Genomic DNA, 24,363 nt, shown 5'->3' with positions numbered 1-24,363 from the left:
CAAATCCCGCACCCATACAGTCAGGGGTCTCATGAGCTGCCCAGAAATAATATTTCAGGTTTGGAACAGCCAATCCCCCCTGCAGCTTTGACAGTTTTAATGTTTGGAACTTGATCCTTGGGCGTTTGCCTTGCCATATAAATTTGGAAAAAAGTTTATCTAAATTATCAAATGTAGAGTTGGGAATGTTAATAGGCAGCATTTGAAAAAGGTCTAGAAGTCTTGGCAATACATTCATACGTATACTCTCGATCCGACCCAAGAAAGACAGAGGCAGGACTGTCCATCGCTCTAAGTCTTTTTTTATTTTTGCAGCTATAACTTCATAATTTATTTTAAACAAGTCTGATAATGAGTGAGGAATTTGAATTCCTAAATACTTGATACCTTCGTTTGGCCATTTAAAGCCACATCGCTCCTTGAATGTTTGTGAAATGTTTCCTCCTATATCCATTGCCAATGTTTTGTCAATATTAATTTTGTAACCAGAGAGGGAACCGTAATAATTTCTCTTAAATGAGGTAAACTGACTGCAGGATTTGAAATGTATAAAAGTACATCGTCTGCATAGATGGACAATTTATGCTGTTCTCCATTAATTGAAAGGCCCTGAATTTCATGTTCTTCTCTAATCAACTGCGCCAGAGGCTCAATACTTATATCGAACAGCAGGGGCGACAGTGAGCATCCTTGTCTACGCCCACGTTCCAGTGGAAATCTGGCTGATATTGTTCCATTTACCCGTACAGCCGCCATTGGGTTGGAATAAAGAATCTGTATCCACTTAATTAAGTTTGGCCCAAATTTGAATCTTTCAAGTGTTTGGCCCAAGTACTGCCAGGAAACCCTGTCGAATGCTTTTTGCGCATCAAGAGACAGAATCATTGTTTCTTCTTGTTTGGTCTTGTACAAGGACATTAAGTTCAACAATCTACGAACATTGTCCCCATGGTGCCTTCCTGCAATGAACCCCGTTTGATCTGGATTTATAACCTGTGTAATAATTTTACTAACTCTTTTGGCTAAAATCGTGGTGAGAATGCGCAAATCATTATTAAGTAATGAGATTGGCCTGTATGATTGACAGTTTGTGGGGTCCTTGCCCTCTTTATGGATTACGACAGTTGTAGCATCGTTCCAGGACGGCGCCATAGTCCCAGTCTCCAGAGCGCAGTGGTAAGCTTTCAGTAATAAGGGTGCGACTTTGTCCTTAAGTTTTTTATAGAATTTGTTAATAAAACCATCAGGGCCAGGACTGTTTTTAGTTTTAAGGTTTGAAATCACCTGTGAAATTTCTTGTTCTCAAATTGGTTCATCTAACTCCTTTGCTACAGACTCTGGCAGTGTTTTTAAATTGATCTTTTCTAAGAAATCAGATAGTGTATTGTTATCTTTACATGTATCTGAATTTTTATATAATGACTCGAAAAAATTGACAAAGCAACTTGCAATTTGATTTGGTTTAGTAATCAGGGTTTGATCTGACTTCAACTTTTGGACCATATTACAAGTTTGCTGTTTCCTGAGTCTTATTGCCAGCAATCTACTAGCCCTACTACCCTGTTCATAGTACTTTTGTTTAATGAATTGCCCTCAATTTTCTCGTTTATTAAACTATTACGCTCACTACGTAACATTTTAAGATCGGAAAGCAAATTGGCTGTCTGTGCTTTTTTGTGTTGTTGCTCTAAGTGTTTTATTTTGGCCTCCAATTCACACCGCCTAGCCTCTTTTCTTTTTTTCCTGGCACTTGCAAATGATATTATGCAACCTCTAATGTATGCCTTGGTGCAATCCCAGAGAGTTAAAGGCTCAGTTCAGTATGTATGAACTCACAAAACTGGCTGTCATGTAGGAGTGAGGCATTTAATCGCCAGACTTTAATGTTCTTGATGCTCCTGTACCATCTCTCTGTCATCCTCCTCGCTCCCTCTTTGCACTCACAGTCTTTGTGCATCATTAACACTCACATGTGGAAAACCAAAGTTTTACTGGGCAGAAGATGATCATCAGTGACTCTGTCTTTAAAATACTCTTGTTAGAAATGTACGACTTTAATGTGAAACATTCAGAGTTTTTTCTCTTGTTGTGTTTGTTTGAAGCTGCTTCCTGTTGGCTTCAGCTGTTTGGAGTTTCCATTTTCTAAACTTCTACATTCTGAACCTTCTTCAGCTCTGAACAGATGATGAAACACTGAATGATTTCAAGCACTTTGTCTAATAAACTTACATCTTTCATTCTTTATACAGATTGAAGAGCTGTGGTTTGTCAGAGATCAGCTGTGATTATCTGGCAGCAGCACTGAAGTCCAACCCCTCCCATCTGAGACAGCTGGACCTGAGCTCCAACAACAAGCTGCAGGATCCAGGAGTGAAGCATCTGTGTGGTTTCCTGGAGAGTCCAGGATGTAAACTTGAAACTCTGAGGTCAGTCAGCATGTTTTAGTTGTGCTGAGATGAATATGATGTGAAAGTTGTGCTGACACTAAACTGCAGACATCAGGCTGATGTTATACTGATCCACACTGAGGATCTTCATGGTAAAGTCTGTTTTGTTCTTCTCTGGTTTAGTCCATTGACTGCAGCAGAACAATGTTCACATTTCAAACAGTGATACTCAATGTATGGCCCGCGGCCCACACGCGGCCTGCCCACCTTTCCTGATTCAGAGAGAGGGGACCCTGATTAACTGTGTAGCTTCTTCCTCACAGTTCTAAGTATCAGACACAACAATGAATAATCCACAGCTGACTGTCTTTAGCAGGTCAAAGGTCACGGCACACAGCAGACAGTCAGAAATATTCTAACTCTGATCATTTATCAGTTGTGACACTGTGAGACTTGATCAGAGGTGTGATCATCACAGCAGAGGCCTTTGTGTCAAAGTCACTGAGGATCAAACAGAAACACATGAAGCAGATTTTCCTCTTCTGGCTTTTTATAGCAGATAACCTTCAAAATATTCTGCAGTCGATCAAAAACTGAAGCAAACCATGAAGCAACATGTGAACATGAGCTGATGCTGCTGAAGTGAAGCAAAGTTACAGAGGTTTGATTACAGACACAGCTGAGAGTTTGTAATCTGTCATCATTTTAAAAAGTTTCCATGGAACAGCAGAAATGAGGCTTTACTGTCAGAGGCCGACAGCACTGAACACAACAGCAGACTGGTGGCTAATAAACAGTGAATGATGCAGAAACAGATGTTTGAAGCTGTTCTTGGAGTACACTGAGAGAGAGAGAGCTGTGCAGGCAGGAACAGCCAAAGTCAGAGAGAATTCATGAGCATATTTATCAAACGTGAAGCAGAGTTTGGATCTTCTTTTGCTGCTGCTTCACTCAGTTTTGGTTGGAGACAGATGAAACCTGCAGCTTCAGGATCTGTGAGCTGTCCACTTTCAGCCCCGACGGCGTGTCCGTGTACGTGCCGTCGAGTGAACGATCCACGCTCTGTTTCCATCTTTGTGTGTTTAGCTGCTCTCATTTACTGTTTTATCTGTTTGCTGCTTGTTGAAATAGTTTGTGAGCTTTAACCTGAGATTCTGGCAAAATACATTTATATTAAACATCGATTCAGGATTGAATGAATCAACATCGTTTTATTTGAATTAAAACCATTTAAATGGGAACATGAATTTTTTACAGCCGCCTCTAATGCTGGGTAATGTCAGCTGGTCCATGTGCAGCTGGCTGTGAGGCTCAGGGAGCGTCTACAAAGTGCAACACTGAAAGAACATCATCCATAAATATTGAGTAAGAACTGGACTCTCATACAGCGAGACTCAAATGCCTTTAAACATCAGCTTATCCTGCTGATCCAAGTCCAACACTGAGTTTGTAAAAACATGTTTGTCAATCATTTTGTTTGGTTTCTGAGGAAAAAGATTCAATAACTTGCTGCTAATACACAACATTTCATCATATTTCCTCATAACCCTCTTTTGTCTGACCATTTGATCCCATTTGAATTTGCAATAAAGGATCCACAGAGTTTGGTGACAATAATGACAGTAGATGTTTGTGTGAAAGTGCTGGAAGCAAATGAGTGTGTGATGTTCTTTCAGTGTTGCACTTTGTAGACGCTCCCTGAGCACTGGTCTCACAGCCAGCTGCACATAGAGACCAGTGTTGTTAGTCCAGGTCAGAAGATGACTTGTTGGAATGAAAATGAGCTTGTAGTTTGTCTGCTTTAATAATGTGACTGGAAAAAGGTGTTGGACTTCAAATATGTCCATTTCTGTCACACTTCACCTTTAAAAGTGAAGCCATGTGGTTCCTGGAAGGAAAAACACGACTTTTTCAAGTCTTTGTCCTGTTTTTATGAGACATGTACGACTTTAATGTTCTTTTTTTTTTAACTCAATTTTTATTATAATTTACAACATTGCAACTTGTGCTTGTCAATGTTCACAAGTAGGACAGTTACAGGAACTGCAATGCAGAAATGTAGATTAAAATAAGAACTGCAATTAGGAAGCACAAAACAAAACTGGGAAGCAAAACAAAACCCAAGCAAGCAAGCAAACAAACAGACAACAACAAAAACAAAAAGAAAACAAAATCTTTATGTAATATTAAATAACATGTGACAAACTTAGCCGTAAATGGACAAAACGAAACAGACCTATGCTAAATTATTGAAACAGTAAAGCATGTATGGGTCGCCAACGCTCAGTAAACAATTCTCTCTGAATCCGCAGAGCAGATGTTATTTCCTCCATCTGGTAAATTTCTCTTGCTTTATCAATCCACATATTATATGAAGGTGGGTCAAGATTCAGCCATTTAATAGTGATACACTTTAGTGCTGCTGTAAGCAAGATTCTTAAGAGATACTTTTTATTGTTTCCCACAAAACCATTTGGTAAGACTCCTAAAATGGCTAACTGTTGGTCTTTGTTAATGGTTGTTGGAAAACTGTACTGAGAACTTTAAATATGTCATTCCAAAGTGAGCAGATTTTTGGGCATGACCAGAATATATGTGAGTGGGTTCCTAAAGAAGTGCCACAATTTCGCCAGCAGGTGTCAGGATTTGTAGGCTTCATTTTGGCCATTATCTCTGGGGTTCTAAAATATCTCATGACCACCTTCCATTTAAATTCTCTCCACAGCCCAGAATTAGTCACCAGATGGGCTTCACCGAACACCTCTTCCCAGGTGTCCTCTGAGATTTGAGTGCCAGTCTCAGCTTCCCACCTTGCCTTAATATCCAAAGTTGCATTTGTATTGAAACTCATAAATGCGTTATAAAAATGAGTGATTAATTTTGGGGAGGAATTACTTTGAAATGTTTTTAGAAATATTTCCTCAATGGGTGAGGGCTCCAAAACTTGCCTCCATTCTTTATGTTTTGTCAAAAAGCTTCTTAGCTGCAGAAATCTAAAAAAGTCAGAAGAAGGAAGCCGAAACTGGCCTCAACTGTTCAAATGAGCTCAGGTGCCCATTCCTCACAACATGACAAAGTTGATGAAGCCTGCTATGTGACCATGCTCTGAAGCCAGAGTCTTCCACAATAGGAGAAAAACCCTGCAGGGAGGAGAGGCTTGATAGAATTGAAATTTCTTTTGGAAGACCAAATGATTGTTTGATTCTACGCCAAATCTTTAGTGTGACCCTCGTCTGTTCCCCCATATGCACATTTTTAATTGAAATGTTAGAACAAAGCAGGGATTCCAATGATCTTTCGCACATTGTCTTCTCAATGTTTAGCCACTGAGTTTCAGACAAATCCCGCACCCATACAGTCAGGGGTCTCATCTGAGCTGCCCAGAAATAATATTTCAGGTTTGGAACAGCCAATCCCCCCTGCAGCTTTGACAGTTTTAATGTTTGGAACTTGATCATCCCTCATGTGTATTTAGTCTCTGTGTCGCGTCATCTGTGTTCCCACCCTCCATATTTTCATGCCCAGTCTTTTGTATTCTTAGCCATAGCTTTCTGTGTCTTCATGATTTATTATAGTATTAGTTCCCCAGTTTAGTTCTCTTCACTGTGATTCTGCCTTGTTTGATGTCTTCAGCCGAAATAAAGGCTCGCTTTTCGTTCAAAACTCAGTTTCATGTCTGCGCCAGTGTCTGCGCCTGAGTCCTCCACACACTCTCCATACGGTCAGCCACTGTGACCGTGACACTAAACTACATGCTGTGTGCAGCCACTCTCCTGAGCCTGTATTATATACACAGCGGTTACAATGACAAACTGAATACAATCTCATATCTACAAAACAGGCTGAGTCAAAGTTGCAGCTATGCTTATGGACATGGAGAAAAAACAGGCGAGTTATCAGCTCACCAGCTACGACTAAGAACAGCTAACCAACTATCCTTGAGATCTACAATGATTTCAATAAGGTGTTTGATATTCCCTCCTTGGGAGAAGATGCGATCGCTAGTCTGGAGGAACCTGTCTCTAATGTTGGAATTGAAACGGCCGTACGGAGCATGCAGTCTGGAAAATCTGCTGCCCCGACGGGTATCCATCTGATTTTTTCATAAAGTTTTCTGACCGACTGAATTCACTGTTAAAATCAACTTTTGAAGAATCCTTCCTCTCACAGTCGTTGCCTCCAACAATGCATCAAGCAGTGATGTGTTTAATTGTAAAACAGGAAAAAGACCATTTAGATTGTCGTTCATGTCGTTTAATATCTTTGTTCAACACAGACACCAAGATCCTGGCTCAAGTGTTGGCCCGTCGCTTACACAAGTATTTGTCCTCCATTATTTCACCAGACGGGCTTTATTAGGCACTCTTTGTTGAACATTAGAGCTCTATTAAATATCATTTATACCCATGTTAAAGGTGATACATTGGAAACTGTCATTTGGCTTGACACAGAAAAGGCGTTGGATCGGGTGAGATGGGATTTTTTCTATACGCTTAAAAAATGTGTCTTTAATTTTGTATCTTGGATAAAAGTATTGTATTGCTCCCCTCTAACAGCCGTCCGGACTAACAATAATCTGCCCCCCAGGACAGGGATGCCCTCTGTCTCCTTTTTGCCATTGAACCGCTAGCTGTTGCTCTGAGACAATGTGTTGGTGTTGAGGGAAAACATCGAGGGGGTATCGAACATGAAGTCTCTCTTTATGCCGACGACATGATTTTATTTATTTCCAACCCATCGAACAGCCTCCGCAAACTTTTGGATAGACTTACAATAATAATAATAATAATACGTTTTATTTATAGGCGCCTTTAAGAGCGTCAAGGTCACCTTAATGCATACTTAAGGAATTTGGGACAATTTCTGGATATAAAGTGAATTTTGGGAAGAGCGAGGCAAAGTCTATCTGTACGACAACTGGGGAGTTTTGTGTATTTTAGCCCCTTTTAAACCCAGCTATAACAAGTTTAAGTACTCGGGCATCTGGGTGACAAGAAAACCACAAAGACTTGTATAAAACTATCTTCCTTTATTGTCGAAGCTTAAAGAGGATTTTGGAAAATGTGAGTTTTACCTCTTTATATTTATGGTGGGGATGCAGAACAAGGAGCAAAGATGAATGTGATGCTGAATCAGCAGAAGACTTGGACTCATTTGATTCCAGCTTTGATATCATTGATTTCAATATGTCCATTTCTGTCACACTTCACCTTTAAAAGTGAAGCCATGTGGTTCCTGGAAGGAAAAACACGACTTTTTCAAGTCTTCGTCCTGTTTTTATGAGAAATGTACGACTTTAATGTGAAACATTCAGAGTTTTTTCTCTTGTTGTGTTTGTTTGAAGCTGCTTCCTGTTGGCTTCAGCTGTTTGGAGTTTCCATTTTCTAAACTTCTACATTCTGAACCTTCTTCAGCTCTGAACAGATGATGAAACACTGAATGATTTCAAGCACTTTGTCTAATAAACTTACATCTTTCATTCTTTATACAGATTGAGCTGGTGTGGTTTGTCAGATATTGGCCTTGATTATCTGGCAGCAGCACTGAAGTCCAACCCCTCGTTTCCCACAGAGGTGGACCTGAGTGGAACCTACAGCAACCTGAAGGGTTCAGGAGTGAAGCATCTGTGTGATTTTCGGGAGAATCCACGATGTCGATTTGAAACTCTGAGGTCAGTCAGCATGTTTTAGTTGTGCTGAGATGAATATGATGTGAAAGTTGTGCTGACACTAAACTGCAGACATCAGGCTGATATTATACTGATCCACACTGAGGATCTTCATGGTAAAGTCTGTTTTGTTCTTCTCTGGTTTAGTCCATTGACTGCAGCAGAACAATGTTCACATTTCAAACAGTGATACTCAACGTATGGCCCGCGGCCCACACGCGGCCTGCCCACCTTTCCTGATTCAGAGAGAGGGGACCCTGATTAACTGTGTAGCTTCTTCCTCACAGTTCTAAGTATCAGACACAACAATGAATAATCCACAGCTGACTGTCTTTAGCAGGTCAAAGGTCACGGCACACAGCACTCTGTGAAACAGTTTGGAGCAGCAATTCTTGCACATTTACAAACTGACACTGCTGCACGGCATGCTGGGTAATGCTAGCTGCTCAGTTATGGGCGTGCTAACGGCTGTGAGGCTCTGTGGCTGCAGAACACTGAAGAAGAGAAAAGAGAGGTGGAGGACGAAGAAAAGAGGCGGAGATGAAGCAGACGTTTAGCTCCAGAGAGGAGCTGTGTCTGTGTGGGCGGGGCTCAGGCAGCTCCGCCCACACAGTGAGACTGAAGCAGGTGAAGAGTAATAAATGAAGACAGCAGACAGTATTTGATAAGCTGATGTACAAACATGTAGAATGATGGTGGCAGCTACAGAAACAGGTCCATACAGACTGAAGCGTGTCTCAGTCTGAATGTACACTGCTGTTATAAGAGCTGTGGAAACTCAGGTCAAAAGGACGTAACCACACTGCTGACAGTTCCAGGACAGTCACAGAGTTACAGCATCATTTGTGACCATAAAGACAGAAAGCTCATCCAAATCCTGGGATTAAAAGTCTGTCCTGGTGGTGTCCAGTCAAACACGTCTCTGTCAAAGCTTCAATCCAACAGGCTCCAAAGTCCTTCTGCTCATTTCCTCGCCGGGTTCTTGATGCTCCTGTACCATCTCTCTGTCATCCTCCTCGCTCCCTCTTTGCACTCACAGTCTTTGTGCATCATTAACACTCACATGTGGAAAAAGTTTTACTGGGCAGAAGATGATCATCAGTGACGCTGTCTTTAAAACACTCTTGTTAGAAATGTACGACTTTAATGTGAAACATTCAGAGTTTTTTCTCTTGTTGTGTTTGTTTGAAGCTGCTTCCTGTTGGCTTCAGCTGTTTGGAGTTTCCATTTTCTAAACTTCTACATTCTGAACCTTCTTCAGCTCTGAACAGATGATGAAACACTGAATGATTTCAAGCACTTTGTCTAATAAACTTACATCTTTCATTCTCTATACAGATTGGAGCGCTGTGATTTGTCAGAGATCAGCTGTGATTATCTGGAAGCAGTGCTGAAGCTCAACCCTTCGTATCCCAGAGAGGTGGAGCTGAGCTACCACAAGCTTCAGGATTCAGGAGTGAAGCAGCTGTGTGTTCTTCTGGAGAATCCACAACATCAAATTGAAACTCTGAGGTCAGTCTCCGCGTTTTAGTTGTGCTGACACTGTCGATCTGTGGAACTAAAACCTTTATACAGGAAGTCTGGTTCAGCTCTTTGTAGACCTTCTAATCTCTGATGCTCTGAGTCTTACTCAGTAGATGATGCAGAGTTGTGAAGCCGATGTGGGTGAGGACACTCGCCCAGCTCTAACTACTTTGACGTCCAGGTGTCTTCCCTGCTTGTCCTGATACAAACAAACCTGAGTAACCTTGCAGGTCAGATCTCATCAGTCACACCTGTTATGGCAGCTCTCCTCTAGATTGTAGTTCTTGTTAACCTGGGATGGTTTTAGAAGCCTGGACCACAGACTGCAAGGGAAGATATTACTGGGAAAGGCCAAAGCAACCTATCAGACCCATTAAACACTAACATAGATGAATACTCAGATTTAAACCTTTATTGTTTCACAAAGGCTTAAAAAGGGAACGTCCACAGTTTAGACTGCAGCAGATTTTATTAAAGCAGTTTGACAGGAGCAAAGCAAAAACACAAAGAATAAGTGTTTCACATATTAATACATATAACATAATAATAAAAGAAAAGCAAAATAATGATAAAAAAGAATGAAAAAGTTGTCCAGAGCAGCAGGATGTCTGAGGTCTGCAGAAAGACAAAAACACAGCAGCTAAAAATAGTTGTTGAAAGAAAACGAGGTGGGAGCTGCTGATTCCTGAGCTTTGATACTGGATTAGCTTCAGTAGTTATTCCCATCACTGCTGTAGGAGCTACATTTAGTCACAGCTGATTGTCTTCTTTGACCAATCAGAAGACTACTGTTGTAAAAACAAGCAGACAAAGAACCAATGAGAGTGAAGAACAGGATAAAGAGCTCGTGTGATGGAGGCAAAGCAATAATCGGCAGACTGTAGCAGTTTCTATCTGGATGAAAGTAGAAGGAGCTCAGCGGAGCTCAGTCCCATATCTTTGGTTAGAAACAACATCAGTGATTTCCTGCTGCTCGAGATGATTCCAGCAGCTCTCATTACAGCAGCTGATGAGAGAAACAGCTGATGGCTCACAGCTCGTGCACTGTTGGATCTCCAGATGTTCACGTGGCTGAAGTCTGTGAAGAAACTGTGGTCCACGTAGTTCACACGGCCTCAGATTGGACCGAGCTCCCTGGATCACTGCAGCATCCTCAGCTGGTACATGGACGTCTCTGCTCCTCAGTCTTGGAGCCCCTGCAGGTCCGTCCACACCACCGGGGTCTTCTCACTCACCTTTCCTTTGTCCTCGTCCTTCATCGGCCGTGCTGTGTCTTTGTTCCTGCGGTGTTGTTCCCACGATGCAGCGCTGATGTTCCCTCCTTGAATGCACAACAAGTACGGTGCTGGTCTTTCTTGGGTGGAGCAGAGACAGATTGAAGTCTTTCAGGCTTTAGTGCCGACTTCCCTGACAGAGGCTGGACTCCATGGTCTGCACAGGAGGCTTCTACACTGTGTGGAGGTGACTCCTGGACTTGAAGACAGGCTGCAGGTACATGTGTGATGAAGAGGAGCTACAGCAGTGTGATGGAGCTGCAGGTGTGAAGGAAGTCCTGCTGTCCTGTCCCACCCTCATCTTTGCTTCCTCTGTCTTCTCTGGACTTGTCCTCCTGTTTCAGAAACAGCACTGCTTCATGCCGAGGGTGGACGGGAGCGTTGGCTCTGATTCTTTTACCGTCCACCACAAGGAGACACTGATGCTGACCTCCTGATTCATCTGCATGTGTTCTGCTTCACACTGCTCACCTCCACCAAAGACTTCACAAACATCTTCTTTCTTTGAGTCCAGTTTGTCCCACAAACACTTCCAAATCTCCTCCTCTGAGATTCTGCAGCTTCTTGCAGTGTGACTCAGCTGACTTCTGACAGACCACAGACTGGCACAGCATCCACATGTGTCTCCTTTCAAACAGGCTCTTGATGTTTCCTCCCACATCATTCTGGCCTCTCAGTCTCCTTTGTTCTCCAGCTCTGTAGCTCCAGCTGGTGAAGCTTCAGTTTTCCATGTTGGTAACAGTAAACTACAGCCTCTGCTGTCAGCTGGGTAACTAAACAGAGCTGCAGCACGTCTCTGCGGTGGTGCTACATCCAGCCTGCAGACGGCCGTCTACATGTTGTAGTGGTTTACAGTCACCAGGGGGCGCTGTCCCAGCCATGCAGGCAGTGGGCTGCTCTGCTTGTGCTGTTGTTGGTGAAGCTGAAGTGAAAGTGATAGGTTTGTAGTTTGAACCTATCCACTGGAACGTTAAGGACAATCTGCTACGCAGCAAAAAGCAAGACACAAGGCACCAAAGTTCTCTGGTTTACTCATGCATGAGGGAGACCTGGCTGGAGCCAAGCGTCGTTCCACCACTTGACCACCATCAGACTCTCAGCCAGGCTCCCCATAGCACTCCTTTTATTGTGGTTACATGAATATGCATAGGGTCATTAACATATAGCATCTCACATAGGTATACATGTGAACAAAGAATACTGTGTGTGTGTGTGTGTGTGTGTGTGTGTGTGTGTGTGTGTGTGTGTGTGTGTGTGTGTGTGTGTGTGTGTGTGTGTGTGTGGTACTGCTGATCAAAGGGTCATATAACATCCTTGGTCAGGAAGAGGGTAGACCCCCCCTTCACCCTAGATGGTTCACCCTAGATAACATGGTGAGGAAGTCCAGCAGTTCATCTAAACAAAAAGCACTTAGACTAGAACAGACGTAGCTACGTTAATCCTGCCATAAAACAATAAGAGAAGGTACGACCTCTCTCGTGCTCCCAGGATGTGGGTGTGCATTCTAGTGTGGAATACACACCAAGCCCCTGCAGCCTGCTAAAGATCACACATCGTATCACTACACAATTGATTATACACCTCTAAGAATATATGGTTAAATATTTCCTAATACAAATGACAATAATAAAATCTAAACCCATCAGAAAGCGAGAGTTAAAACACTGAACAGTGTCCACTGAGCTTCTTATGCTATTCTCATGCTCAAAGAAGTTTAACAGGACGGACGACTCGTCCATCAGGCGTCCAGCTGTCCGTGATCGTGTCCACAGCAGAGTGTGACCGAGGCTTCATGCTAACACGCACACATGAAGCTAATACCACCACGAACAGCTGCTCAGTGGATTTGGAGGACAAATGTCTGCAGCTTCTCACAGGCAGTATGCAGAATGTGGATATCCACAAAGACTGTGGAGAGCTCGTCCCACACTCTAAATCCAAACTTGTCTGCACAAAACTTCTCACACGTTCCCGTCACAAGTGTCTTCTAAGTGAAGCTACCAGGTTCAGGTCCAGCTTGTTTATCTGGAGCTGCAGGAGATGATCCATCCTCACAAAGCAACACAGACAGCAGATATGCAAACACACAACACAACCAAAGGATTCTCTCTGCATGTCTGTGGCTGATGCTGCTGGAACGAAGCTGTTTGAAACCTTGTTGTTCTGCACTTTGGGACCAGAAGAGGAAACTGAAGCTCTGTGCAGAGGGTCCAATGGAAGCAGCCAAGCGCTGTAAGTGTCTGCTGTACAGGGATGCTGGTTCAGCTGTGGCTCAGTTTCACAGGGTGACTCAATAAAAGCAGCAGGAAATCAAAGCTTGATGCTTTCATCAGTGTGGAAATAAGAAAGTTTCCTGTGACAGACGCTGGAGCTCTTTCACTCTCAGCTTCACAGTTTCAGCTTCAAACTTCTTCCAACATGTTTCTAACACGGCCACATTCCACCTTAATGGAGCTGATATCTTGTGCATCAGCACATTTTCTAAAGGCAGCGATCACATCTTTAGTTTTGGATGTTTAACTGCAGATTGTTTATGTGTTTATAGCACATTAATTACAGCAGCAGCGTTGACCACAGTGCTGTACAAGAATCCAAAATAACTATTAAAATAACTCCTAATATTAATATCACACATCAAATATCAAATAACTCTCATGCTGTATTAAAAGCCAGTGAATACAAATGTGTTTTCAGAGCAGATTTACAGAGACTGACAGCAGGAGCTGGGGCTGTTCGATAGAACGATGTATATATGATGACCATATGAAAACGTCTATCGTTTCATATCACGCTCTTTGTTTCCTGCTTATGTGTTTGTGTTTTCCAGATAAAGCTTTCAAAATAAATCTGAAGATCCTGTTGAGAGTTTTCAAAATAAACACAATACAGTACTGCGGTCGCTGGTTTATCGAGTTACGTTCTAAAAATAAGTCTCAGAATGAAGTAGCAGCTTTATGTTTTACAAGTATTATAGAAGTTTTAAGGCAGTTAAACCCTCACTGCACACTTTCTACACTTTTCTCAGACAGGCATGAACATTTTCACACTTTTCTCTCTTGTTTAAACAAAGTTCAAACCTTCATAGAAAAATAAGTTCATTATTAAAGAGTGAAAGCAAAGTGTTTCTGAAACGTGTCAAATCAGCCTTTGCTGGCATTAAATGAGCTTCTGTGTGAGGAGCACTCGTCCATGGCCTGGGCTCCTCGCTGTCAGGTAAAGTTTCATAAAGCTTTTGAGTTTTTCTGCAGATAATGTTGGTGTCCAGCACGATGTTCTTTTTCCTGCGGTCACTGAGCCACAAAGCCAAAGCTGACTCCATCCTTACGATGTTCTTGTTGTGGACAGTTACAACCTTTTTGCCTCCTTGTTGAAACTATGATGGTCAGCATCTTCCTCTGCCTTTGGCTGCTACCACAGGTGCAAAACGTCTCGTCATCATTGTTGTTTGTTGGGACAAAACGTACAAACATACAGTGCAGCACTGCAGAGTCACACTGCTGTAAATTTGAACACATTCTGTACTGTACAGGAGACACGGCACGAGATTGGCTGACAATGGTCTACAGCCAATCAGGACGCAGAACACAATGCGCTGTAAAAAACAAAAACATGCAAAATTGCACAAAAAAGATCAGTGAAACAGCGAGGCCGCCAAAGGTGAACTGTGTTACAGCGAGGGACCAGCGTATATGTGGTTGTTGGGACGATAAATGTCTTTGAGCTTGTGTCAGAAGACGAGCTGCAGCTTTCTGGACCAGCTGCAGTCTTGCCAGGCAGGTCCCACTAACTCCAACATATAAGGAGTTACAATAATCCAGCTGGGACGTCATGAAAACGTGGATCGCCCGTTCAAGGTTTTTAAAAGATAGAAATGATCTCACCTTAGATAAAAGCCTCAGTTTGAAGAAAGACCGCTGTACAACTGAGCTCAGCTGTTTTTCAAATTGCCGTCAAATATAAGCCCCAAATGTAATAATGCGATTTAATAAAAGAGCTGAACCAGTCTAATAGAGCGCCCTTGATGCCGCCATGCTCCAATGGTGAGGTCAAGATGCTGTGGTCAAGGCAGCGGTCAGATCCAAAAGCACAGCGGAGTCTCCTGATCAGTGGCTGATAAAAGATCATTAAGAACTTTCCAAAGTGCAGTTTCAGTGCTGTGAAGAGCTTTAAAACCAGACTGAAACCTTTACAACAGATTGCAGCTGAACAAATATAATCTTTTACAAAATCTTCGACAGGAAGGGAAGCTTTGAAATAGGCCTGAAGTTTGAGCGGACAGAGGATCCAGATCAGGTTTTTAGTACAGGCTGTACAACAGCATGTTTAAAACAGGCTGTACAACACCTGAACTAAGACTGCTGTTAAAAATCGCTAAGATGTCGGAACCGACAACCTTTAAAATCTTTTTAAACACGTGTTGGAACAACTTCATTTGGACAAGATGATGTCTTTATAGCATCACATCGTTCCTCCACCTGATCAAACCACACAGGCTCAAACTGATCAAAAACAGCTGAGCAGGTGAATATTTTAGCCCCGGTGCGATCTCGGGCGAGAGTATCGATGATGGCCAAAGGGCAGCGTCCAGCTCTACGGCCGCTGAAGAGCAGACTCAACAGACGCGCGTGATGTGGATCCTACTGCTCTAAAACTGGAGCTTCTTCAATCCATTAAAGAGGACATTAGTACGCTGTTAAAAGAAGAACTCAGAAATGCATTGAAAGAAGATTTTGACAATATAAGGGCTGACGTGCAAGGACTGAGAAATGAGATCGCTAACAGCATGGCGGCGACGTGCGGCGAAGTTGATGGAGTAAAGGTTAGAGTGAAAGAAGCTGAGGATGGGCTGTCAATGTGGAGCGATAAGGTGACCACCCTGCAGTCTACAGTAGAGAGTATGAAGGAGGAGCTGTCTGACCTGAAGGATAAATGTGATGAAGGCAGGAAGCGGAGAGCTAACATCCACATCATAGGGATCCCAGAGGGCCTGGACTCGAGCTCCTCCACGGCCGTATCCGTGCTACTACGTGAAGTGCTGGGTATGGATAAAGACGTTATTGTCGACCGCTCACACAGGAGCCCTATCCTGAGAAAGCCAGCTGGTAACCTGCACGCCGTCATAGCCGAGCGTCACTACTACCAGGATTGTGTGGCTACGCCGTGCCAGGGCCCAAGCCCCGCTTGAGTTTAACGGACAACCTATTGCAATATTACGACTGGGCGATATGACCCAAAGTTCATATCTCGATATTCTTTAGCTGGATGGCGATATACGATATATATCTCGATATTTTTGAAGCCAGAAAGTACGAACAAAAAGAGAGTTCTTAGTCAAAGCTGTGTCCCAAATCTCACACAGGCACATTTATTAACATACAGCGTAGATGTACATGAAACAATTACTCAGAAATAAATGATCAGCATTTATTAAATAATAATGCTCCATAAATAAAAGAAAACAATGTTGTTTTTGTGCATAACAAAAAGCTCACAATCGTGCAGTCAAAATGTAAACAGACGCTGAGCATAATAACAAGCAGCTGCTCTGTTCCCAGGTTCTACTGCGTGACTGACAGCCTGGAGTTTGAAACCCTCTTTGTAACCGTGTCTCTTACAGGTGCCATTTATGGTCCTTATACACACTCAATACAGTAATATTACGTTGAAGCAGAGTACGTATCACTCCGCGAGGCTCCTCGTAGCTGTAATGCTCCAACAATCCATCAAGCGGTGCGGCCTCGTAGCTGAGCAAAGTCGTACCAAAACATCTTTTGAAAGGTTTCTGAGCGCCGTGTAGCACATAAAATCGGTTCGAGGTCAGTAAGCACAACCAGAATTCATCCATAAGGCGCACTGTCGATTTATGAGAAAATTACAGGATTTTAAGTGCAGAAAATATAGTTTATGGTTTTCCTTTGATCTTAGCAAATATCTACGCCTCTAATTGGGACGATCACAGATTTTTCACTAATGTCTTTGCGCGGCTCCCCAATATGTCATCACACAATATCATCTTTGAGGGAGACCTAAACTGCTCATTATCTGCTATGGACCACAGTTCACACAAAAGTACACTTAGTCCAAACTCAGCATGCGTCATTCAGAGCTTTCTTGATAATTATGGGCTGGCTGATGTATGGAGATTTCATAATCCTGCTTCACGTCAATACTCTTTTTTTTTTCTAATGTCCATAAAACATATATTTGTATAGAAAAACGTCTCCCTTTAGTTACAGAATGTGATTATAAGACTCTGGTGATTTCTCCTCTTGTTTTTTCAATGTGTATTCCTGATGCCTGCTCCAACTATCAGCCATGGAGATTCAACTCAGTGTTGTTAGCAGATGAAGAGTTTGTCAGTTACAAAAGGTCTCAAAGACATTTTTTTTCTATTAATCAGACCCCAGAGATGTCATCATCAGTTTGTCTGCTTTAATAATGTGACTGGAAAAAGGTGTTGGACTTCAAATATGTCCATTTCTTTCACACTTCACCTTTAAAAGTGAAGCCATGTGGTTCCTGGAAGGAAAAACACGACTTTTTCAAGTCTTTGTCCTGTTTTTATGAGAAATGTATGACTTTAATGTGAAACATTCAGAGTTTTTTCTCTTGTTGTGTTTGTTTGAAGCTGCTTCCTGTTGGCTTCAGCTGTTTGGAGTTTCCATTTTCTAAACTTCTACATTCTGAACCTTCTTCAGCTCTGAACAGATGATGAAACACTGAATGATTTCAAGCACTTTGTCTAATAAACTTACATCTTTCATTCTTTATACAGATTGTGGGACTGTGGTTTGTCAGAGATCAGCTGTGATTATCTGGCAGCAGCACTGAAGTCCAACCCCTCCCATCTGAGACAGCTGGACCTGTTCTACAACGACAAGCTGCAGGATCCAGGAGTGAAGCATCTGTGTGGTTTCCTGGAGAGTCCAGGATGTAAACTTGAAACTCTGAGGTCAGTCAGCATGTTTTAGTTGTGCTGAGATGAATATGATGTGAAAGTTGTGCTGACACTAAACTGCAGACATCAGGCTGATATTATACTGATCCACACTGAGGATCTTCATGGTAAAGTCTGTTTTCTTCTTCTCTGGTTTAGTCCATTGACTGCAGCAGAACAATGTTCACATTTCAAACAGTGATGCTCAACGTATGGCCCGCGGCCCACACGCGGCCTGCCCACCTTTCCTGATTCAGAGAGAGGGGACCCTGATTAACTGTGTAGCTTCTTCCTCACAGTTCTAAGTATCAGACACAACAATGAATAATCCACAGCTGACTGTCTTTAGCAGGTCAAAGGTCACGGCACACAGCAGACAGTCAGAAATATTCTAACTCTGATCATTTATCAGTTGTGACACTGTGAGACTTGATCAGAGGTGTGATCATCACAGCAGAGGCCTTTGTGTCAAAGTCACTGAGGATCAAACAGAAACACATGAAGCAGATTTTCCTCTTCTGGCTTTTTATAGCAGATAACCTTCAAAATATTCTGCAGTCGATCAAAAACTGAAGCAAACCATGAAGCAACATGTGAACATGAGCTGATGCTGCTGAAGTGAAGCAAAGTTACAGAGGTTTGATTACAGACACAGCTGAGAGTTTGTAATCTGTCATCATTTTAAAAAGTTTCCATGGAACAGCAGAAATGAGGCTTTACTGTCAGAGGCCGACAGCACTGAACACAACAGCAGACTGGTGGCTAATAAACAGTGAATGATGCAGAAACAGATGTTTGAAGCTGTTCTTGGAGTACACTGAGAGAGAGAGAGCTGTGCAGGCAGGAACAGCCAAAGTCAGAGAGAATTCATGAGCATATTGATCAAACGTGAAGCAGAGTTTGGATCTTCTTTTGCTGCTGCTTCACTCAGTTTTGGTTGGAGACAGATGAAACCTGCAGCTTCAGGATCTGTGAGCTGTCCACTTTCAGCCCCGACGGCGTGTCCGTGTACGTGCCGTCGAGTGAACGATCCACGCTCTGTGTTTCCATCTTTGTGTGTTTAGCTGCTCTCATTTACTGTTTTAGCTGTTTGCTGCTTGTTGAAATAGTTTGTGAGCTTTAACCTGAGATTCTGGCAAAATACATTTATATTAAACATCGATTCAGGATTGAATGAATCAACATCGTTTTATTCAAATTAAAACCATTTAAATGGGAACATGAATTTTTTACAGCCGCCTCTAATGCTGGGTAATGTCAGCTGGTCCATGTGCAGCTGGCTGTGAGGCTCAGGGAGCGTCTACAAAGTGCAACACTGAAAGAACATCATCCATAAATATTGAGTAAGAACTGGACTCTCATACAGCGAGACTCAAATGCCTTTAAACATCAGCTTATCCTGCTGATCCAAGTCCAACACTGAGTTTGTAAAAACATGTTTGTCAATCATTTTGTTTGGTTTCTGAGGAAAATGATTCAATAAGTTGCTGCTAATACACAACATTTCATCATATTTCCTCATAAGCCTCTTTTGTCTGACCATTTGATCCCATTTGAATTTGCAATAAAGGATCCACAGAGTTTGGTGACAATAATGACAGTAGATGTTTGTGTGAAAGTGCTGGAAGCAAATGAGTGTGTGATGTTCTTTCAGTGTTGCACTTTGTAGACGCTCCCTGAGCACTGGTCTCACAGCCAGCTGCACATAGAGACCAGTGTTGTTAGTCCAGGTCAGAAGATGACTTGTTGGAATGAAAATGAGCTTGTAGTTTGTCTGCTTTAATAATGTGACTGGAAAAAGGTGTTGGACTTCAAATATGTCCATTTCTGTCACACTTCACCTTTAAAAGTGAAGCCATGTGGTTCCTGGAAGGAAAAACACGACTTTTTCAAGTCTTTGTCCTGTTTTTATGAGAAATGTTCGACTTTAATGTGAAACATTCAGAGTTTTTTCTCTTGTTGTGTTTGTTTGAAGCTGCTTCCTGTTGGCTTCAGCTGTTTGGAGTTTCCATTTTCTAAACTTCTACATTCTGAACCTTCTTCAGCTCTGAACAGATGATGAAACACTGAATGATTTCAAGCACTTTGTCTAATAAACTTACATCTTTCATTCTTTATACAGATTGGTGGGCTGTGGTTTGTCAGAGATCAGCTGTGATTATCTGGCAGCAGCACTGAAGTCCAACCCCTCCCATCTGAGAGAGCTGGACCTGAGTTACAACAACAACCTGCAGGATCCAGGAGTGAAGCATCTGTGTGGTTTCCTGGAGAGTCCAGGATGTAAACTTGAAACTCTGGGGTCAGTCAGCATGTTTTAGTTGTGCTGAGATGAATATGATGTGAAAGTTGTGCTGACACTAAACTGCAGACATCAGGCTGATATTATACTGATCCACACTGAGGATCTTCATGGTAAAGTCTGTTTTCTTCTTCTCTGGTTTAGTCCATTGACTGCAGCAGAACAATGTTCACATTTCAAACCTTCAAAGAAGAAGAAAAATCCTCCACTGGAAAATTCACTGTGAAACTCTCAAACTCTTCGTTCCACCTTAAAGTCTGTCTGACACTGAAATCCAAAGCAAAATGTGCGTTTGCTTTACAGACAGCAGTCCAACACAAACATACACACATCATCCAAAACACAGTCCAACATCCAAATCTCCTCCACTGCCAGCATGAATGATGGGAAAGAGAAGGAGGAACACTCTGACATTCAGGGTTAGAATGAGTTTCATCAAGCAGACTGTGAAGATCAAAGCTGCATTAGAAAGCTTACATGAATGAATGAGTGGACAGAAGTGGACAGAGATCCTCTGAAGCACTTCAAAGGCTTTAAATCAGCACATTTCTCTTTATTCTTTATCAACTCTGTTAGTTTCTCTCAGTTTTCTGTGGAATGAAGCTAACAGCAGGCTAATAAGATGCTGACCAATAGGTTTCTATTAAAGGTTGTAATTTGTATATGAAAAAGTGCTTTGGCTCAGCAGGGATCAGCTTACAGGTAGAATACAGCTGCTGGATGGGATTAGCATGTCATAGCTATCTACCAAACTGCTAACTGGGGGATTTCAGGCCATCTATGGATCATTTTTGCTAACTGTTTATTCAGCTTAGGCTCACAGGGCTGCAGCCTGTGCCCTAGCTGTCATAGGGCAAGAGGCGTGGTCCACCTGCACAGGTGAGCAGTCCATCACAGGGCCAACAGAGAGCGACAGAGAAGCACTCCCTCACATCCACACCTACAGCCAATTTAGAAGCACCAATGAACCTAAGCAGCATTTCATTGGACTGTGGGAGAACATCCAACCTCCACAGAAAGGCCCAGCTGACCAACAAGCTTCAACCTACAACCTTCTTGCTCTAAGGCACTAGTGCTAACCACTTTTGCCCATTTCAGCCCAAATCCTGCATCTTCCTGTTTCTGACTCCAGGCCAGCTCCACTAACACTTTCTCATCAGACACTGCCACCTAGTGGAGGAAGTCTTAGTTCCATTTGAAGCTTCAGATTACAGTTAGTTCCTTTACAAAGAGGTGGAGGTGGTGGGGCCACAGCACCATCATCACTGAGTGCCATAGGACACTTAACCTTTGTTTCCATATGCTGGGAACTTCCTGTTGTTCCCAGGAGGACTGGAAAATGTGTGAAAATCTCCCAGTCAGTTCCTCACAGCACACTTCAATCATTTCCCTCCCACAGCATCAGGACCAGGGCTTTTTCTCTCTTTGGTCCCACTAAGAGATTTCCACACAAACACCTCATCAGTGGGACTCTCAGAGCTACCAGCCCTTTGCTACAATCACAAAGCTCTTCATTGAAATCAATGATATCAAAGCTGGAATCAAATGAGTCCAAGTCTTCTGCTGATTCAGCATCACATTCATCTTTGCTCCTTGTTCTGCATCCCCACCATGGACTTCATTCCTTTCCAAGCCAGCCTTGAGTGTCCTTTATTCAGCTCATCCTCTGCTTTACTTTTACACCTGATTTTAGCTGCTTTATCTCTCTTTCAACAGGTTTCTGTGCCTCAATCTTTTTCTTCTCTCCCTCATAACAAGACAGCTTCTTCTGCCTGAGAACATGTTGGAGTGATTTACTAATCCAGGGCTGCTTATTGGGGAAAATACTTCCTGTTTCCAAAGTAATCCCCATTTTTCCCAGAAAGAAATGTCAGTAGAAATCGATGATCTAAGTGAGAACATGAGCCTTTCAAAAGTCCCAGTGGGTGCAGTCAAAGCAGTCCCTCAGTCCCAGTATAGAGTCTTTGGTCCAGACTGGAACAACTGTGTGCCCAGTTTGAGCTCTCTTCAGTGCTGTGACCTGACAGACCCAGAGGGGCCATCACATCACATTTAGAAGCTCCCCTGATGGAGCCACAACACATGTCCAATACTTAGTCTGTCTTGTTGGACCAACTGGAAGAAATGATTCAAGGACTTAGTCACAGAACAGAGATTCAAATCTCCAAAATCCAACTGGCTGCATCAGGACATATAGTCTGAAACTCTGCACAGTTTCCTGTTTGAAGCTGCTTCCTGTTGGCTTCAGCTGTTTGGAGTTTCCATTTTCTAAACTTCTACATTCTGAACCTTCTTCAGCTCTGAACAGATGATGAAACACTGAATGATTTCAAGCACTTTGTCTAATAAACTTACATCTTTCATTCTTTATACAGATTGATGAACTGTGGTTTGTCAAAGATCAGCTGTGATTATCTGGCAGCAGCACTGAAGTCCAACCCCTCCCATCTGAGAGAGCTGGAGCTGTGGGAAAACAACCTGAAGTATCCAGATGTGAAGCAGCTGTCTGATCTTAAGAAGAGTCCAGACTACAGACTGGAGACTCTGGGGTCAGTAGAGTGATGGAGTGAGTGGGTGGTGCTGTCAGCAGTATTGTACTAAACACAGTCAGTATGAAACAAAGATCCAGTGTTTCCTGTAAAGCTGCAGCTTCTCAGTGAAGCTGTGAGAGGAGAACGGTGACAGGCTTCAGGATTGGACACAAACACTTCCTGTTTCTCACCTTTATGGTCACCATAGTAACGGCTGACACGCTCTGATCAAACACTGTCAACAGCCAATCAGCTCTCTGAACAAAGCAGCACGCAGACCAATTACTGCATTGATTTCCAAGTTTAAAGCAGTGAAGAACACAGTCTGTAGGTGAGGAAGAATTTAGTGAGAGCAGATGTTTGGATGGAATTCCTCCAGTTAACAGCTGGAACCGTCCATCTGGATTGTTGGGCTTGTTGTTGGGGTTCCTACAGAGCTCAGAGTGGACACACCAAGGTTCTTCTAATGAATGAAAGTCCAAACTCAAACTAGGAGGGAAAAACATTTTCAGCAACTTCAATAAAAATCCAAAGATTAGAAAAAGTGAAGCAACAATGAGTCCTAGTACAGTCCCAGCACTGACGTCCCTGCTGCTCTTTATACTGGATGTGCTGCATCACTGACTGACAGCTGATGAAGAGTCTCTGGAAACACTCGTTTATCTCCTCTGCTCTTCCTCCTTCTCTCTGCAGGTGGAGGTTATGATGGTAAACAGGACGGTGTGTGTGCTGAGAGAGGAGCAGCTGTGTCCTGATGATCCAGAGAGGTTGAAGCAGCAGCAGCTTGTGTGTAGAGACGCTCTGACTGGGCCATGTTACTGGGAGGTGGAGAGGAGAGCTTCATCCAGCAGTGACTGACAGAGGAATGAAGTGCAGATGACTGTCAGTGCTGCAGAGTGAACTGCTCTGAGAACAGCTCCACTGTCAGACACAATGTAGAGTCCAGCATCAGCCCTGTGTGTCCCTCTGGATCTGACAGAGGATCATCAGTGTATCTGGACTGCTCTGCTGCTGCTCTGTCCTTCTACAGTCTCTGCACAGTCTCTGTCTCACTCTGGAAAGATTTTACAACTTGTTGTAATTACAGAACGTTAATATAATATTCAAACATGTGATCTTCTCTTTATTTCTGAATCTTTACCAAATAAAGAAAAACCAAACTAACAAACAGAAGCTGTCGTGTCCTTTTTCACCACATCTGTGAATCTTTTCTGTGTTTTTCCTCTTTTCCTCCTTCCTGCAGCTCCATCTTCATCATTCTGTGTCCAGTATATGTGAACACGTCCAAAGCATCTGAGCCTCATGTTACCCGTTTGTGTGAGTTACGCCTGTCGTTGTGTTGTGGTGTATAAATAAGGGGCAGGAGACAGCGCTGGATCTCTGAGTTCTTTACTCTCAATTTCTGCAACATCTGCAATATCTAGAAATGCAAACCTGTGAGCTGTGTGTGTTGTGCGTCTGCTCGGCCACCTCTCCTCCGGCCGTGCTGGAAGCAGCTGTGCGTTTGACAGTTTTATCGACTCGACAATAATCGAACAAATTAAATGTTCAAAAATATCAACTTAAGCACTTCAAAGTCAACAAAAAGCTTAAAACAATGAAATAATATTTCACTGACAAAACAACAGCTCATAAGAACGATACACAAAATAATACAGAAACAAACAAATAAAAGTTATTAACCAGGATCCATGTTTTTGTCACAAACACTGAATCAGCTGATTCACTCTTTATGTTTCTGAG

At 42.7% G+C, this 24,363-nt stretch overlaps 1 protein-coding gene across 1 annotated transcript in view; it reads left to right on the top strand.

Annotated features, from left to right (window-relative positions):
• Positions 1-24,363, top strand: part of LOC112432436 (protein NLRC3) — a 3,307,575-nt gene that overhangs the window by 1,230,778 nt on the left and 2,052,434 nt on the right. Inside the window, exons 27-30 of the mRNA XM_076881152.1 lie at positions 2,250-2,426; positions 7,879-8,058; positions 9,394-9,567; positions 19,913-20,089. Of these exons, the coding sequence (XP_076737267.1) occupies positions 2,250-2,426; positions 7,879-8,058; positions 9,394-9,567; positions 19,913-20,089 (708 nt within the window). The remainder of the gene's footprint in view (positions 1-2,249; positions 2,427-7,878; positions 8,059-9,393; positions 9,568-19,912; positions 20,090-24,363) is intronic.

The sequence above is a fragment of the Maylandia zebra genome, unplaced genomic scaffold (assembly GCF_041146795.1).
Source record: "Maylandia zebra isolate NMK-2024a unplaced genomic scaffold, Mzebra_GT3a scaffold03, whole genome shotgun sequence".
Taxonomy (NCBI): domain Eukaryota; kingdom Metazoa; phylum Chordata; class Actinopteri; order Cichliformes; family Cichlidae; genus Maylandia; species Maylandia zebra.
Note: the sequence above shows the minus strand (reverse complement) of the source record. Positions and strands in the feature narration are given on the sequence as shown.